The following is a 17,705-nucleotide window of genomic DNA, read 5'->3' on the forward strand; positions in this document are numbered from 1 at the left end:
CTGCTTCTGGTGTAATTGTTTTTATCTCAAAAACAATTGCTGGATTGATAGTTGTGAGGGTAAAAAAAAAAAAACAAACAAAAAAGGAACTGAAATTGTTTGTGCTGTTTATGTGACCTCTAATAGCCTGATTGTGTTTCTTGTGTTGATACTTGACACTCTTTGTGCATTTTATCTGTTGTCCTTTCCATGAATGATCCATTTATTTATACCACTCAGATTGGAGAAAAAAAACACCTAGAGTCACAGAACATTTTTCACAATAAATAAAATTACTGTACTATTTCCTATTCCACTCAGTTTTCTGTAAATATGGTCTAAAAAGTATCAACATGCAGACTTTAAAATTACTGATAATTTAGGGAAAGTTCCAGGTATTTTTACTTCACTTCTATTCTAACATTCACTGTTGAGGCCCAGAGCATTAAACTAATACTGAAAAAATTATTTATTTAAATTTACAGGCAATCTTGGATGCCTCCCCCAGTTTCGAGTAGTAAGACTCCAACAGAAAAAGTGGAAAGCAAACGGTGTGTATCAGTGATCACTGCTTATTTCCTAACTCTTGGCTAGAGGTCATTGTGAGAGCAAGAAAGCAGGGCAGTCTGAGTGGACTGAGCTCGATGCAGAAGATGCTATGCAAAGAGAAAGCAACCCATGCCCAAGTACGTGTTTGGGCTCTTGGCTCTTGGTCTGATGCCCGCCACTGACTGGGGCCTGAGCATATGAAGTGCCAGCAAGCTGAGGTTATGTGAGTGATGGCAAAATTTTTCTATCATGCTTGCAATTCTTTCTTCACGGTTTCACTTTGGACTATTCCAATTAATTCTCCTCAAGACAAATGAGTTGTAGAGAGACTGGCCATAAGGGCAGGGATTTGTTGGTGCCATTTGGATTGACAGTCAGGGGCTCATGCCCGGCCCTTTTGGGTACCAGTGTGAACAAAACCTCAAAATCTACTAAGTACCTTGTCATCAAAGTATCCAAGAACAAACAATCTGACTTAAGTTACTTGCAGATGAATGTTTGATGTTTATTTCTGAAGTTGTAGCTGTTTTCTGGCAAATAGAAAGAGAACAGAGAATGTTTCTTGTGCATTTATCTAAAAACATAATTTGGATGGTTTAAAATATTAATAAATAAACCTTCATGATCTTTTTTTCTTGTGCCCACTATTTGCTGCTGCATGGCCTTCTGCTTCCTTATTTTTTACCTGGGAAATTTCCAACATGAGTCTCATGTGCAGCATTTTCATGATGAAAATGAAATGAAACAGAAATGAATGGATACGCTGTGATGTTAGATATAAACCTTGGTAGACTATTGCCCTAGGAGTTTATGGAATGTCTGGCACTGGAAGACTTAAAACCAAGTTTAGCAATAATTTTTAATCTTATGCTGTGTTTACTACCCTCTATCTTTTTGGCCAAGATTCATTCACTCTCCACCCAGAAGAAAGATGGCTCAAAGATGTTAAAGTTTATTTTCTTTGAAGTCAGTCCTTACTAGATGTTCTCAATGTGTCAACTGAGAAGAATTTATCTGGCTTCATTTCAAAATCTTGCTAAGATCATGGTAATTTTCAAAGCATAGGATAATGCTCTATATGGCATCCACCCAGCTTCCAATAGCAAGATGGAATTCCTGTGTTGTTCTTAACACTAATTATCCAGTTAGTCCTCCAGCATCACAGTTCAGAGAAGACTGCAAACAGGCATATTCTTTCTGAAGCTTTCATGAGCCTGCCTAGATCCTCTAACAATGCTGCCATCACAAACAGCTGGTAAAAAAAAGTGATGGGCATTTAATGATTACTTGGTTTAGCTTTTAAAAGTGCTTTGAAGATGTGAAAGCTATTTCAAGTTGTGAATATTATAATACCCAAAAATAGTCATCAAAGGAAAGCCTTTTACTTGCCTGTGAGTTTCAGGAAATAAAGTGCCATGCATAGATGCTAATAAGCAGAGTTTCTAAAGGTCACTATCAGTCTTAAAGACTGAGCAAAGAGCTATTTGCTATTTGTGTCTTTTCTTCACATTTGAGAATGGCTGACTGCTCTGCTATCCTCAGGAAGGAAGTCCAGCAACCATGGATTGGATATGTGGGTTTTCTTGGTCAGGGTTATTTATGTACTTTTGTGATTCTGAGATGCTCCAGACTTTTGTAGTTAAACATGATATATAAACTTTCAGAGTTCTTTGCCTCAGTTCCAGCTGATTAAACACACTTTACAGAACACTTGAAAGAAATTGCAGTTCGAGCTAAGACTATAAGCAGCTCACTGTATTTGAGTTTTATGGTTGTGGATTGTGTGCTGAAAACAAAACACTATTAATCAAAGTGATTAACTGGAGAATGTTAATTGAAGAATGATTGTCTCAGTGATACAAAGAATATGGCTTGAGTTTAGTATTATGCTTCCAGAGTTAAACATATATTCTACATTTTAAAAAAATTATCTTGGAAGGAAGGGAAAGTAAAAGTAATTGCTGTTGATTGACCTAAATCTTGCAAAGTACTTCAATACTAGCATTTGGCTACTTGGTTTCTGAAATCCATACTCTTTTCTTTCTCTAGAACCACTTCAGAAAACTCAGAGGCTCCAACAACGTATGTCTTACTTTGCTTCTTAGTAGATTTAGAAATTTAACATGCTCCTTTGCATAAATCTCAATTATTCTTTTACATTTATTTATAATACAAACACTGTATAATTTACCTGGGAGGGTTCCTCTGTAGTAGGTGTTGCAGAAGAGCATAAATAAGACTTCGTTCCCTGCAGAAATGCAATTATTTGCATATAGCTTAAAATATTTCACTAGATATTTACTCAAATTGAAAAAACATTAAACTGCATAAAACATTAAAAACTGCTTTGCAGTTTTAGTTCCACAGTCATATATGTTGCTAATGCAAATACTCTTTTATATGCAACTGCTGCTCAAAAGTCAGTGAAAGAGAGTGTGGGCTATGCAAAGAAAATGAAACTGTTAATGAGTATGTAAGCAATGTGAATAAAAGGAAAGTTAAATCAAGAAGCTCTGCACATGCAAAGGCTAGTAACAGAAGGCATCAAGATTAATTGACGCAAAGTACTCTAAACCTGAATGTCTGCAAGATTGCTTTAATTTTAGAAAATAAATTTATTAAATTAATTCATTAATTAAATGTCCATTTCACATGGTCTAAATTAAGAAAAGATTATTTAACCAGCCTGCAATTTCATGACTTGTAATTAAGAGAGCTATGCAACTTGTCATGTTTTAGTTGCCATACTAATAGAAAAGTACTCTAAAGAAGCAGGTAACCCTCATCAACTCTATCTGCCACCTTCTCCTTTTCTTATAATTACTAATAATTTTAGTATCCCTGTAGTGACCAATTTGATTGTTCACATAAAGAAAAATAGGAAAGTGTAAATATTTATTTAGCTTTTTTAAAATAGGTTCTTTTCTAGTTAAATAAAAGTTTACTCTTTACCAAGCAAGATACATTAGGTAGGAGAAGAGGTTTTTCAAGTTTTTAACTATTAAAATAATTTTTTGGACAGTAAAGAAACTCCACTTTATTACTATATCCATACTAGCCAATTAACTAGTCTAGGGATATTTGTTTATCAAAAGGCCCAGCAGATGTGGTAATCTAGTGAACTAAAGCATTATATTTCTTTTTAAATGAATGTATAGTTATTTATACATATTTTATATATATATATATAAAATATATATATTTAAACAAAAAACCAGAAAAAATTTCTCAAAGACAATGCGAACTCATTGTAGTTACACCTGAAAGAAGGTGTAGTATCTACAACGATAAGCCGTTTAAGTGATACAATGTTTTCAAATGCCTTCTTGTGCCTTATGTATTCAGTATGTTTTCACCATTGCTGTTGCAGGGCTGCCCCTTCATCAAAACACGTGACCCCTCAAAAGTCAGAGACTGATGTGGATGATCAAGCTACAGCAAGGTAACATAAACAGTATAATCAAACCAGTGTTTTCACAAGCATTGGTTATTGGGATATTAAGTACTCAGTTTGCTTTGTTTCTATATTTGATAGCTTGTTTGGACATGGTGTGCGATTAATGCAGCATTTAAACAGTCCTAACTACTGGCCTTGAAGTCCAGACTCTGAGTTCCCTCTCACTTACTTGCTAGGTTATCTCAACTGTTTCATTTTTTAATCTTCCAGTCTGTCCAGCCTGCATCCTAAAAAGCAGCATGTTTCTTAAGTTGCTGCAAATGTTTGGAAACAGAAAAATCAGGGTAGTATGGATTATACAGTGTATTTTCTTTGCTCTTCAGACATTATGGGAGAGGTAGTAAATATACTTTATTATGTATGTAAAAACACCCCAAGTTGTGCACTGAGGTGTAAGCATTTTGAGTAGTGAAAACCCAGCATATACCCTTTAGGGTGACAAAATTAGCATGTCTCAACAGATGGACTTTTTTCTGAGGGATGAGTTAGATGGATCAACTAATCTTTCAAAGTCTGCAGAATACCATAAAAATTGTTGGTGGAAAAGACACCGACTTTTTTTTTTTTTTTTTTACAATTTTAAACTAAAATTTCAGCAAATTTTAAGGTTATCTACTGATAGAGATGTTGTGTTTTTCAAAGCAATCAGCAATAACTGCTCCATACCTGGAAGTGTTACAGGCCAGGTTGGATGCAGCTCTAAGCAACCTTGTCTAGTGGAAGATGCCCCTGCCAAAGGGAAGGGGATTGGAACAGGATGATTCTTAAGGTTCCTTCCAACTCGAGGCCATTCTATGATTCTAAAAGCATGCAAAAAATTTTACTCTGTGACCTTGACCAGAGTCAAAATGCCTGAATATGCAATTTTGAAATGAACTAAATTAGAAAGAGATTTCTAGATATGCACTGAGAATTACAATAGCTCATTTGCAGTTTTTATGTGGAAATATTAAATGGTGCAACCATTAAAATTAATTAAAATTAATTAATTTTATTTAATTTGATTCATAAAGTTCAGTTTTATGAGATCTGAAGCTACAGTCTATACTATTTTGAATCCTGTTCCCCTCCCCCAAAGTCCTAAAACCATACAAAATGACTAAGAAAGCATCCCAAAGATGTCTGACAGTGTAATCCCTAGGAAAAGAAAAAAAAAGGCAACATTTCAGTGAAACATTTTCCTGTCAACAAACATGGGAGATCTTAGAGAATTAAATACGCCTAGTATTAACTAGGGAAGTCACAGCCATTCTTCACTGCTAAGGGCTTGTTAAGGTCTGACTTAATCCTCACCCTCAATCAGTTCACATTAATCATCCCCTGGTTGCTCTCATTACCATACCAAGCTCTGTATTCCTGTCCCTTCATTGGTGAAGAGCTGGAGGAATATTTTACTGGTCTACAAGTTTCTATGGCAACACTGCACTGCTATTTGTGTCAGTATATAAACTGTAAGTAGTCTGTAATCTTAGCGGGCAAAATTCAGCCCTCTCTACTGCTGCTATAATTCCCTTACATTTGGCTGGTGCTTCAGATGTCATCCATCTGCTGCTGATGGGTTAGCTTCACAAAACTACAGATTTTTGTTACATTTTCACTAGACAAAAATTGTATTAATCAGCTGCCAGCAAAAGTTCCCTTTTTTTAAAGTTGTCACATGAATACTACATTATTGGCAAAAATGGTTGTGTCATACAGGGCAAGTAAACAGTTACATGAAGAGTATATATAGTAATATAAATGTGTATTAGAATACTGTTTTTACATCCTTTAGCTAGCTATATTTTTACTTGGAATAGAAAGATTTTTCAGGTCATGCTTTTAACATCAGACTTACTTGATTAATTGTCTGTCATTCAGGATTCTGATATGGATGTTAAAGGAATAAGAAATTCATTTAAATATAAAATAACTGGAAAATGGCAACTGGTTTTCTAACAAACTGTTCAGTGATACAAGGAAAATCTTTCAGAAGGGATTTACCTGAAAAGAATGTCAGATACTCTCTTCTGGCTAAAATTGTAAAAAAAAAAAAAAAAAAAAAAGGCAATTATTGCATTGTTTTTAAGGACAGCAGTTAAGTTAGACCTGGCATCCATCTTAAAACACAGAGAGTGTGTGTGTGTGTGTGTGAGTGTGTGAATATATATATTCTCACATCTGAAGGCATGGATCTATGGACCTTGACCCATTGGATATGATTAAGAGAATGGGCATCTCATGACTAGCCAGGGCATCTACAGATACTGTAGGCAGCATAAGTAGGCTAGGACACAGAAGAAGAGAAGATTGCTGCTTAAAAATTGTGCACATTTAAGAGCATAACAGGTTGAATTAGGTCTTTTGGTATCTCACAAATGCAGCAGGAGATGAGCACTACACTGGATATATACAGAGACATTTTTCTGATTTCCTCAATGGGCCTTTTATTCATGGCTAATCAAGTCCTTTTTGTGCTTTTCTCCACATCAGTGATGATGCAAGATTCTCACTCTGACTTTTTCCTTTCCATAATTGTATTAACCATTAAATGCAGGTGTTTAAAACTGGCATTTTTTTAAAGAACAATGTTCTGTTGAAAATCATGTTAAACCACTTCAAACATTTTGAGGGTGTTTAACACAGCTTTAGTCAGTCTTTCAATAATGATTACTACTAGGATACAAAAAAATCGATGTTTCTATAAAAAGGCTTTATAATGGGGTTCACATGTATTGAACTACACATAGTCACACAAAGTAATAGTGTTTGGCACAGTGAGCCACATTTATCAGGGCATACAAAATTATTACCACCCAAGATTGCAGAATAATCAAAAGGTTGTATTTCCATAAGTTCATAAACTGTAGAACTAATTGGTTTATCTTTTATTTTTCATAGATATATCAGAATTAATTCAAGTTAGACATAACTTAGGAAAAGCTTTGAGGTGATAGTAACTGGGGCTATACAAGAGATTAGAGAGAGCTCTCACTCAGCTCTTAAAGCATCTGTAGAGAGATTGTCTGCTACCAAGAAAAGACTATTAGTCTGTGAGGGCAAAGGGCATATTGCAGAAACCCTTACATAAAGATGTCTTTTTGGTAGGCCAGCTACAGAAGTTGTCTTGAAGAAAACAGTTCAGCTGTTTATTTGTAAGTATGTGGGTGAGAGAGGCAATTTCTAGGGAACAGAAACAAGGGACTAGAATAAATTCTTTTGGCATAATTAAGAGAATGCTATATTCTTGCTCCTGTACAAGTTTTTCTCCTAGTGTACAGGATAACTCGCTATTATTACTCCTCTCAGGTAGCAGAAAATTCAGACAATGCTGTACATCTGTGTGTATTATGCTCCTTTTTAATGATATTCCTGTTTGACCCAAAATGTGTTCCCAGTTATCATTGCAATAGATTGTGAAAGAAGAACACATTATTTACCTGTGCTTAAACTAACTCTTCTAATAAGGACTCACATTGCTGTGTCTATCAACACTGGGGAACTTTTAAAAGTAGAAAAAAAGATAAGTTGCAGGGGTTCTATTAAAAAAAAAACATTAGTGACTTGTTATTGAGTTGGAATGTTCCAAACCAATAGAACTGGTTTGGAACATTCCAACTCAATAACAAGTCCTAAACAAACATTTATTGACAAAACCTTTCTTGCTCTAGAGCTGCATTAAGCACAAAATTGAAAGAACATGTAGGTGCATTTTGAGACATTGACCAATTATGTGTTCTCATTAGACTGCCATCCCTGGGAGTGTTCAAGTGTTCATTGCCTGGCCTGGGAGAGGCCAGGGTGGATGGAGCTCTAAGCAACCTGGTCTAGTGAAATGTGTCCCTGCCCAGGGCACGGGGGTTGGAGCTGGATGGTCTTTTAGATCCAACCCAAACCATTCTATGAGTCTGTAAGATATGCAATTCCAAAAAGCCATGAGAAATATTCAATGGAATTATCTCAGATTGGACTAAGGTTTAAATGGCCAAAATTTAAAGACATGGCTCCTACATGAGTAATTCCTGTATGAATTATCCTTTGGGATGTCTTTTATTTGCTTTGACTTTTTAGCTAGACCATCTAGAGACCTCCAAAATGTTCTGGAGGTCACCTGAGTCCCTCAAAAGTTGTTGGAAGCAAGGATACTGAAACAGAACTACATAAGCACATCTATAATTCACTAGCTTGCTTTTGCTACAATTACAATTGTCTTTTATTTATGGTAAAGTGAAGTCGCTTTACACTTTCTAATTTTTCTTTTTTATAATATAAGTCAATACAGTACTTTTTAATTTATTTTTCTTGCATTTCAGCAGAAGGCCCTTCCAAGTGACAGGCTCCTTCTCAATTCTGATAGATTTGGCATTCACTGTAACACTTGTTTGCAGCTTTTCTGCATGTTGATACAAATGATTCACTGTTGCACAGCTTCTTTAAGAGATCCAAGCCCCTTATTCCAAAATGAAATTTTAATTCAGTGTTTACAGGGTGATACATATCCTTCCAGAAAAATGGAATAAGTTGTCTTCTTCCTGTGATCTTTCCCAGTCTATCGCCTATAAAACATTCTGATCAACAGCTTCTTCCTCTGTATTTAACTCCAAAATCCTCTGGGCTAAGCATTACACTTGTTTTGGCACATTATAAATTGGTTTTCACAGTTGACTGCAGTCATCTTCTGTGCCCTAACTCTCAGCTGTTATTGATGAAAGGTCTGAGCAAAGGCTCCTGGCAGTGATTAGAGAGCATAGCAATGTGGAAGGAATCACACCCTGCTCCAGGATAAATGCCAATCTTTTCTCAAAAAGTTCCTTTATTCATCCTCAGTTATACTTCACAAAAGCTGATGGACAGGGATTTACAGGGACAGTAAAGCAGCCATAACAGAGGGTCAAAAATCAGCTGGGGCCATGATGCTAAACTTTACCCAGTAAGATGGCTGACTTGTTTAATATACTCTAAACCAACTCTTTTATTTCAGTATTGGAAGGCCCCCTTGGCAACTGGTTGTTTTTCTCTTCTCCTATGCTGATATTACCAATTCAAAAATATCCTTATGATTTTAGCCAGACTTTCTTATTGTGTTCTTTTCATATTCCATCACGTCAGAAGAAGAAGCTGTTGATCAGAATGCTTTGTAGGTCAAAAGGGAGATCACTGAAGAAGGAGTATCAGATGCACCTTGTTTGGTATCACATTTAAGCATATTATATATATCCTATTATATCATATATAATATGATATTTATATATATATATATATAATCTTATTATATCATATATAATATGATATTTTTTATATATATATATATATATATATATATATATATATAAAAGAAATAGGGAGTCATCTTGGTAGTTTTTATAATCCTGTAATCCTGTTCAGGGCTTTTAATCAGAAAACAGATGCAGATCTATTAAAAATACTGTATATGATTGCTTTCATAAAGCTGCCTTTGGATTGCTCATGATTATGTCAATGATGACAGAGTGACTAAATTCAAAGCCTCACTGAGTATCCCTGGATTTCACATCAAGTGCCCCAGTCATTTCCAACAAATATGAAATATGCATGGTCCTTTAGTTTTCTAGTCCATAAAATAACAAAGTATTGGTGCTATTGTTGCTTGGGTATTATGTCAACTGTTGGTGTAGCAGCAAAGAGGGATGATAAAATTCTAGGCAATAAGGCAAGAATGCCTTCAAGAATTAGGGAACATTTGGAACTAGATAGAGGCTCAGGACTTTTACAGGTTAGGTAAGTATTCACTAAATAATGAGAGAGTCATGGGCTCATACTCTGCTTCCTGATTCTTGAGGTTCAAGAGCTTAGCTGGATCTGTTCAAAATTTTGTTTTTCACTCCCACATGTCTAGGATCAACTTCAATTTCACCTCAGCATTAGGGACAGTTTATTTGCATTGATGCTTTCTTCATTGCCTTCAGAATTTTTAAATGCAAATATTAGAAAGATTTTAATTGCTTTCACTAAAGAATAACATCACTAAATCTTTTTTGTAGGTGTGATTCATGTTTCCTGATTGAAACTTTATCTGTATGTTTTCAAGATTAAAAAAAACCCCAAGAAATCAGAAAGAACTAGGAGATGTGCTTGAATGTGTGGATCAGATTAATTTGTGTTTTTCTTTTTGATGGTAATCTGACTTGTCACCAGATACACCAGAATTTCAAAACTACTATCTGAAATAAGTGAGATTCACAAGCACAGATCACAGAGCAGAAGAACTGAAAAGTATTATATTATTGCTCTATCTCAAGTGAATTGAGTTAGAAAACAAAGGCAGACTGAAAAGCAAAACAAAACATAGACGATTCAATTTCTCTAACTTTTGATACAGACCATAAAAAGAAAAAAACCACTCTTTGTGATTACATATTATATTAATTTTTCTACTTTTAAAGATTGCTTAGAGACAATGTCCATATTTAATCAAGGAAGGCATGAGATAGCTAACATTAATACAATCAGGTAATGCAAACCCCACTTGTTCCATAAAGAAGGAACATTTGCTGATATTGATATAGGATCAGAGATATCCAGCTTTTGAGATATTAGCTGGTTTCTGTAGAGTTTGTCACACAAGCCTTATATAATTTCCCTTTCTGCTTGTGTCTGAGAGGCATAGGGATCCAAGATATGGCAGAACAGGAGTCCCTGGCTAAACTGAACAATACATTTTGCATGCAGCCTGCCTTGACAGCTTTTTTTAAACCTACTTATACTCTTTGCTACTCTTTAATTCTGCTCGACTGTCTTCATTAGTTGTCAGATTTCTAATCCTATTTTACACAGGCAGCTAGAGGCAAAATAGCAGAGAGCAGCAGCAAATTTCATGGCTAACAAGTCTATAGCATGAGGCCCACAGCAGCCCAGCTGCACATTCAGGGTGGGGCTTTCTTTGTATTCACAGAGCTAATTTGTGCATTTTTCTGCAAAGATGTTGTTAAAAGCAGAATAGGCTTTTTTTTTTTTTTTTCCAGGAGATGGTCACTTACAAACAGAAAAGTAAATGAATCAAGAGAATTGTCTTCCATACTTTAACAATAATGACAAGCATACCTAGGTCTTAATCCAAATATTAATGTTTCTATTTTAAAATAAATTAATTTGTTTTCTTCAGTACTTGAGAGCCTTTTGTAAAATGTGCAATACAAAATCTTCTGCACTGCCATTCCAAGTATTTTTATGTAGAATGCAAAAATGCATATTAGTTATCCTGAGTTAGGTGCTCCTAAAAACTTCCAGTCCTATCCTGAGTCTTTATTAAAATATTTCATCCTATTAAATTTGTGAGCAAACTATATATTCTCCTCCTGGCAGGCTGTCTGACCTACCTCATTCTCATCCATTTCAAAAATACTCACCCTAGGCAGAATGTTCACAGGGATTTAATGGCTGTCTCAGAAAATACTCTACTTCGAGGTGGCATCCTTTGGAATGACCTATGAAAAATGTCAACATCTATTCAAAGCCACCTAGTGTATTTGAAATATATTCCTCCTAGTTTGTCTAAACTGCTTTGTATAGAAGTTTTATGCTGCTGTTTTCCATCATCATCTATGTTTTAAAAAGTTGTTGACAAATATAAGAAGTATGAATTCAGTTCTACCAGCCTTGGACACAACAATAGTTTATTTTTTCAAGCGAAAATTATACTTGCAATTGGAAATTCTTCTCCACAGGAGCCTTTCACTGCATCTGATACTCTGATATTCAAAGAGCTTTTTTAATGTATGAATATAGGTTAGTCTTTTCCTACTTTAATACTTATCATCCTTTAGAAGTATTAAAAAATATGTAACTTATATTGCTGATTTTTAACACAGTAACAACTCTCAAATGAAACCTTACCTGAAATTCTGTTTAGGTTCTGTAATTCAGATCTACTCTAACTTTCAATGTGAGGCTGGATTATGTTCTAATATCAACTGGTTGATAGTGCTGTGTGCTAATGCTAAAGTAAATGTAGCTTTGCGAAAAAAGAGAGATGTAAAAAGTCAGCAAAAGAATGCCCTGAGCACAATCAGATAAATTCTGAGTTATGCCCCATGTCCTACAGTTTGTTCTACCTTACATTTTGTCCTTTTTATAAATAACAGCTCTTTAATTTCAGTTGCTAAAAACCTAAACTATGCTTGAACCAATAGCTTGCAGTTGTGTATCCCATGACCTGTGCTTTGCACTAAGCCAGCCATCTCAAGGAAAAGAACTTGCAGGACATCAGTAGATGACAATGAGTGCTCACCTAGATAGCAAGTAAAATCTTTCTTGCAAGCCAGTCAGTGCACTGGGATACCCAAAGCACTGACAAGAGCAGAATAATGTGAGATGAAGTAACAAAATGCTGTTGGCAACAAAGTCATGATGATTTAAAGATTACAGAAGGGAACTAACTCCTCTATCCTTCGAGTTGCACCAAGGATTAATGTGGGCTAGTACATGCATTTCTGAAGGAATAAGTCTTAAATTATTGGAAATTTCTTTCCCCTCTTATTTCCAAACAGGCAGTAGGCCAAGTTTCAGCTATTTCAGTTAACTGTCATTCTGTTTTTGAAAACTCTGTGCAAAGTGAACAGAGCAATTTAAGGTAAAGAAATCTGAAGTTATGTGGGAAGAGTGTTAAAATATATGTGAAAACTTAAAAAGAACATGTCTTGGAGCCAGAATCTTTCCTGCTTATCTCAAAGGAGTTTCTTGCTTCCTGTTTGACAGAAAGCTACTACGTACAAGAAAATATAGGTGATACAACTTCCCAGCGCTCTAAAATACATTTCTATAGCATTATTCATGCAATTATGTAGTATTCAATAATACTGAGATATTTTAACATTTCTTACAAAGATTAACACAGAAAGTTCCAGTATTTGGACCTTGTCCGAGCATATTTTATCTGCATTGTATTGGAATATTTTTATAGGAAGGCTTCTTCAATTAAGGTATTTAATTCTGAAAGAGCCCACAGGAATTATTAAAACTATTAAATTGAAAATTATAAAAAAGTGAATGGAATATTTTACATCTACACCATGAGTAACAATTTCAAAAATATCTGTATTACTGAGCTAAATCTCATTGGAAGCACATTGGGATTTGGTTCTGCAAATGCTTACATGCCTTTGACAACCAGACACAGGAGGATGCAGACAGTGGCCTGCAGGGCACAGCTTTGCTACTGTCACAGCTTTCCCATTGCTCCATGCTGGGAAAGGCAGCAGAAGTCAGCAGAAAGGTTACTGATAACTGTGCTGAGTAAACTGCACATAATCCTGTGATTGCAAGCAGAATGTGAACAGGAGCCTCAAATCTGCTTCCTATGCTTTGGGTGAATATACAATACAGGTTGCACAGACCATAAAGATCATAACTGAGATTGCTGCAAGTTCAAAGCTTCAGCAGACTTTAGAGAAGACTGGAAGTGAATATTTAAAATACCTCTAAGAACAGAAAGACATGAAGGATGCAAGAGACAAGAATAATAATACATATTTACTCAAGCCAGATATATGCACATCTGGTTTGGTTGGTTTGTTTGTTGTTTTTTTTTTTAATAAAAGTTGCAAAAATATAAGTTAAGTACTACCTGAGCTCTTGCTTACACTTACTGTAATTTTAGTGTTGCTACCTTCACATTGTGAGGAAGCAATTTGCCATCCAGTTCAGCAAGGAAAGGATATTTGTGGATAACTGCAAGGCTTCAGTTTCTGAAGGAATACTCTGAAAAGTGCTAAATCTGTGATAATATAAAGAGATTTTCCACAAGTATATAGTTTATTAATGACTGCTATGGAATTCTAGCTAAATGGCAGTTGACTCTCCTTGCACTGGACTGTTTAATTACTAAAAAAATAGAAATCTTGATAAACTTATCAAAGGGAGTCCCAAATCTGACAAATATGACCAAGAAGAAACCTGAAAGGCTACCTTTATGTTCCATGGAGATGTTGTTTCATGACAGAACAGGTCAGAATGAAACGTCAGTAAACAAACATATGGAACATTGTGGACTGCCAGGTTTTATAACAGGTCCTATAGGAGTTCATATCATCAAAGGCATCATTCTTTCCCCATTGCTTTCTTTTGAGGAGTAAAATTATAATTTTTTTGTAGTGAGCTAGATGGTAGCTTTTTAGGTAAAGCTGCTTGAAAATTTTCAAATAGAGGAGTTTGTCTTTTGAAAATGTACTTTCACAGAAGTGAAGTATTTGACAGAAACATTAACACCAGTGCAATACTTTGAAGGAAAATAAAGGTACTCAAAGCAACACTCCATGTTTTGCCATATACTTCTAAAAGTTTCATTCAAAAAGTATAAAATACATTAATTTACATTTCTATTTTTAATAATTTTGTTACATTAATACATGTTTAATATTAGTAACCAACAAGATGTAATTCAAGGGAGATTTTTTTCCTTACATCAGATAGTAATGATAAATGACATTCTATCCCTGTGTGGAAGAGCAAGAATCAGTGGGTGTAACCAGACCTCAGCACCCCTCAGTTCAAATATGACATTTCTTGTGAAAAATGAGAATTTACTTGGGAAGAAGCTCATCTAGATAGCCTACCAAATAGACAAAAGGACTTTGTTTTTTTTTAAATTTGGACAGAAAGACTTAGTCCATAATCACTTTTTAGGTAAGATATGATTCACACGCATATCAGGAGTACTTGGTTGATTGTGCTACTTGGTAAAGATTTTTTTTGTCTCATAGCATGTTTGAGGTCAGACACTCTTTGAAGTTGTCCACAATGCACGTTCAGCAGGAATTATCATTTTGAAAATAGCACTAGATATAACTCTTTGTTTCCAAAACATAATTTGGTCTTTTTATTCCAGGAAGAGTATGTGCTTAATGTGCATATGGTGGGCATATTGCTGTATCTATGAATACCTTTGAATTACTAAAATGATTGTCATCAGTTAAATTTTTTCTTTCATAAAGAATGTGTCAATTATAACATTTTTTAAAACGAGTATTTAATTTGACTAATTGACAGCTGGCTATACTAATTGTGATTTGATCTGGGTTTTGTTCTGTCTCTAAAGGAACCAAGACCTCAATAACCTCAGCAAAGTGATTCCTAGTTCTTTCACAAGTGACAAAGAGTAAATGTTCAAAGTTCCGACTTTTCCAAGGCAGTGAGTAGTTTGCAACTATGAGAATGTCAGGGAAGGTAATGTTGCTAAGCTGTAAAATGTTAATAGATTAATGAGTAGTATTCCTTATACAGAAAGATGAATATAGAAATACAGCTTAATTCACTGGCATGTGCACTGTCAGTTTAACCAGTACTACCTATGGCAAGCTTCCATACATGCCTCACGTGTTTCCACAATTAAACTATCACTGAAATACTTTGATATGGTTAGAGAAGAGGCAGTAAGCAAAATATTATAGAACTCAGGGATAATGTTTTGCCCAGCAAGGTGTAACAAAGCATTTCAATCAGCAAGGAAAGTAATCCATAAAGAAAGAAAGCTTGAATTTTCTTTTTTGAACAGTGTGTCAGTTCAATGAGTTTCAAGTCAAGTTTCTGGAGGTCTGCAAGCAGCTTTTCAGCACAGAGAAAGAGAGGAACTGGTGGGGTACTGTGCTAGTGAGAGCTATGTAATATTTGTCACATTGAGCACTGATATGCTAAAGACAAATTTCAAGAACCATGTCCTAAACAGTAACAGCAGATAAATGTTGCCAACCTCTGATCATCTGTTTCACAGCAGACAATCTTACATATATGCACACATAGGCATAAATACAGATACACATTTAGCACTAAACTCTAAGTTGGGTATCTTTTTTTTTTATGTTCATTCACAGAGAATTTAATAGGATAGAGTCCAAGGTTTTGAGACACTATTGAATTTTAGTAGTATTCAAAGTTTTATGCTTATCATGAATTGAAGAGACCAAATTAGGAGTTTCACAGAGCTAACTTGGCCTTCTGTTTTGCTCTCTACTTCTACCCAAAGAGAACTATGGGGTTTTTCTTACAGTATTTGCATAAGTCATTCCATTCTTGAATTCATTGAACCATTTTAAAAAATAGTAAAGGAAAATCTAGTCTCTAGTTCAACTGTATTTAGAAATCAAAGAAAAAAGTTTCCTTATGTGTAAAATACGCGAGTGTTCTGATACTAACATTTTCAATATAAATACAGATATGATCAGTGCTTTAATTGTTAACCGTGATGACACACAGAGATAATTTCTTGTCATTCCAGAAGTGAAATTTTGGACATTTGGCCATATATTTTGGTATTATCTTCAGAAGCTGAAGTTTCTTAGTTTAAATAAAAATTCATTTTGCAAATAAATGATGCAAACATGGATTAAGCTGCTTGGAATCTGTAAATTAATTCTAAATTCTTTGAAAGTTCATGTTTCTTCTTCACTGTCTTGACAGGCAAAGAACAATCTTAAACTATGGATTTAATACAATTTAAAGAAGCATTTTTATTTTCTTGGATGTATTAGATAACAATTTTTATAAATAAATAAATAGTACAGAACTTTCCCTCCCTAGGGGAAAATAACAAACATATTTCCTTCAAGAACATTAGTTTTTGCAAATTTTGAACATAAAATTAACTAAATGTTTGTGCATAGATATATTTTTTTCTTTTACGACACTTTATCCCTTCCTAGATAGAGGGAATATTTTAGCAGTTCTATTTCTTTTTGGTTTTTTTTTCAGAGGAAAAGACCTTTCAGATTTGACTGAGAAAAATACTGCTGATCAGAAAAATAAGAGGTAAGCCTGTCATAATCTGCCTCTTATATACTTATAAAATATTTATTTTGGATTTGATATTGGTATTAATAGATTCTGTTCAGTAAAAACAATTAGATTTTTATTTGTTTTCAAATGAGGACAACTGTGATCTTTCTTCAAACTTAATTTGTCAATGGGAAATATTTTTTATTATAGAGCATTTAATATAAAATATGAATATAAAATTATATTTTATATACCTGACATATGTTAATGCATGAAGTTTATTATATTAAATGAGCTTTTTCACAGCCAATGATTGGTGAGTTACTGGTATAAATGTGACTACCTGGACCTAGAGATTGTACACAACCCTAGATAACAGCAGTTGGAAGAGAGATTTGGACAGGATATGATAACAAAGCAAGGGACACACTTTGATAGCCATTTCCACAGCTCATGTTACTGATGCCTGAACTGAATGAAAGGCAGTTACCAAGTTGAATTGACACAGTCAGTTTGGAAGATGTAGGCAGGACCTTCACCGGTAGGGTGGCACCACGATGTGACACAGCGGCCATGAGCTGAAACATGAGACATTCTGACTGGCTGTGTGGACAGCTGTCCAGCACTGGAGCAGCTTGCTTGGAGAGATTGTGCCATCTCTCTTCTTGCAGGTTTTCAAGACCCAGCTAGACAAATACTTGAGAAGCCTGGTCGGGCCTCAGTGCTGCCCCTGCCTTGAGAAGAAGGTTGGACCAAAGAGGTCCTGAAGTCCCTGAATTCCAACCTGAATTACCCTACAATACTATAATGGACTTGACATTTCGGAGCCACTTGTAATTCTTTTGCAGTGTCACATTGGAAAGAAACTGAAAAATATCGAAGCCTGAACAGATAACTCACTTGTTGTAGTCAGGAGTGTTACCTGAGAAATGCATAGAGTTTTTTTTTCTTCTTCAGCATAAATAATTTAGACCATTTAATATGTTTAGGTTAAATA

The 17,705-nt window shown here is 34.9% G+C and overlaps 1 protein-coding gene across 5 annotated transcripts in view; it reads left to right on the plus strand.

Moving 5' to 3' along the window:
* Positions 1-17,705, plus strand: part of SCEL (sciellin) — a 69,052-nt gene that overhangs the window by 39,196 nt on the left and 12,151 nt on the right. For 4 of the 5 annotated variants that reach the window (XM_059839186.1, XM_059839189.1, XM_059839191.1 and 1 more), the window contains 4 exons: positions 465-530; positions 2,578-2,610; positions 3,899-3,970; positions 16,685-16,741. In XM_059839186.1, the coding sequence (XP_059695169.1) occupies positions 465-530; positions 2,578-2,610; positions 3,899-3,970; positions 16,685-16,741 (228 nt within the window). The remainder of the gene's footprint in view (positions 1-464; positions 531-2,577; positions 2,611-3,898; positions 3,971-16,684; positions 16,742-17,705) is intronic. The other variant, XM_059839188.1, reaches the window with a different exon arrangement.

Source organism: Haemorhous mexicanus, chromosome 2, assembly GCF_027477595.1.
Source record: "Haemorhous mexicanus isolate bHaeMex1 chromosome 2, bHaeMex1.pri, whole genome shotgun sequence".
In the NCBI taxonomy this organism is placed as follows: Eukaryota; Metazoa; Chordata; class Aves; order Passeriformes; family Fringillidae; genus Haemorhous; species Haemorhous mexicanus.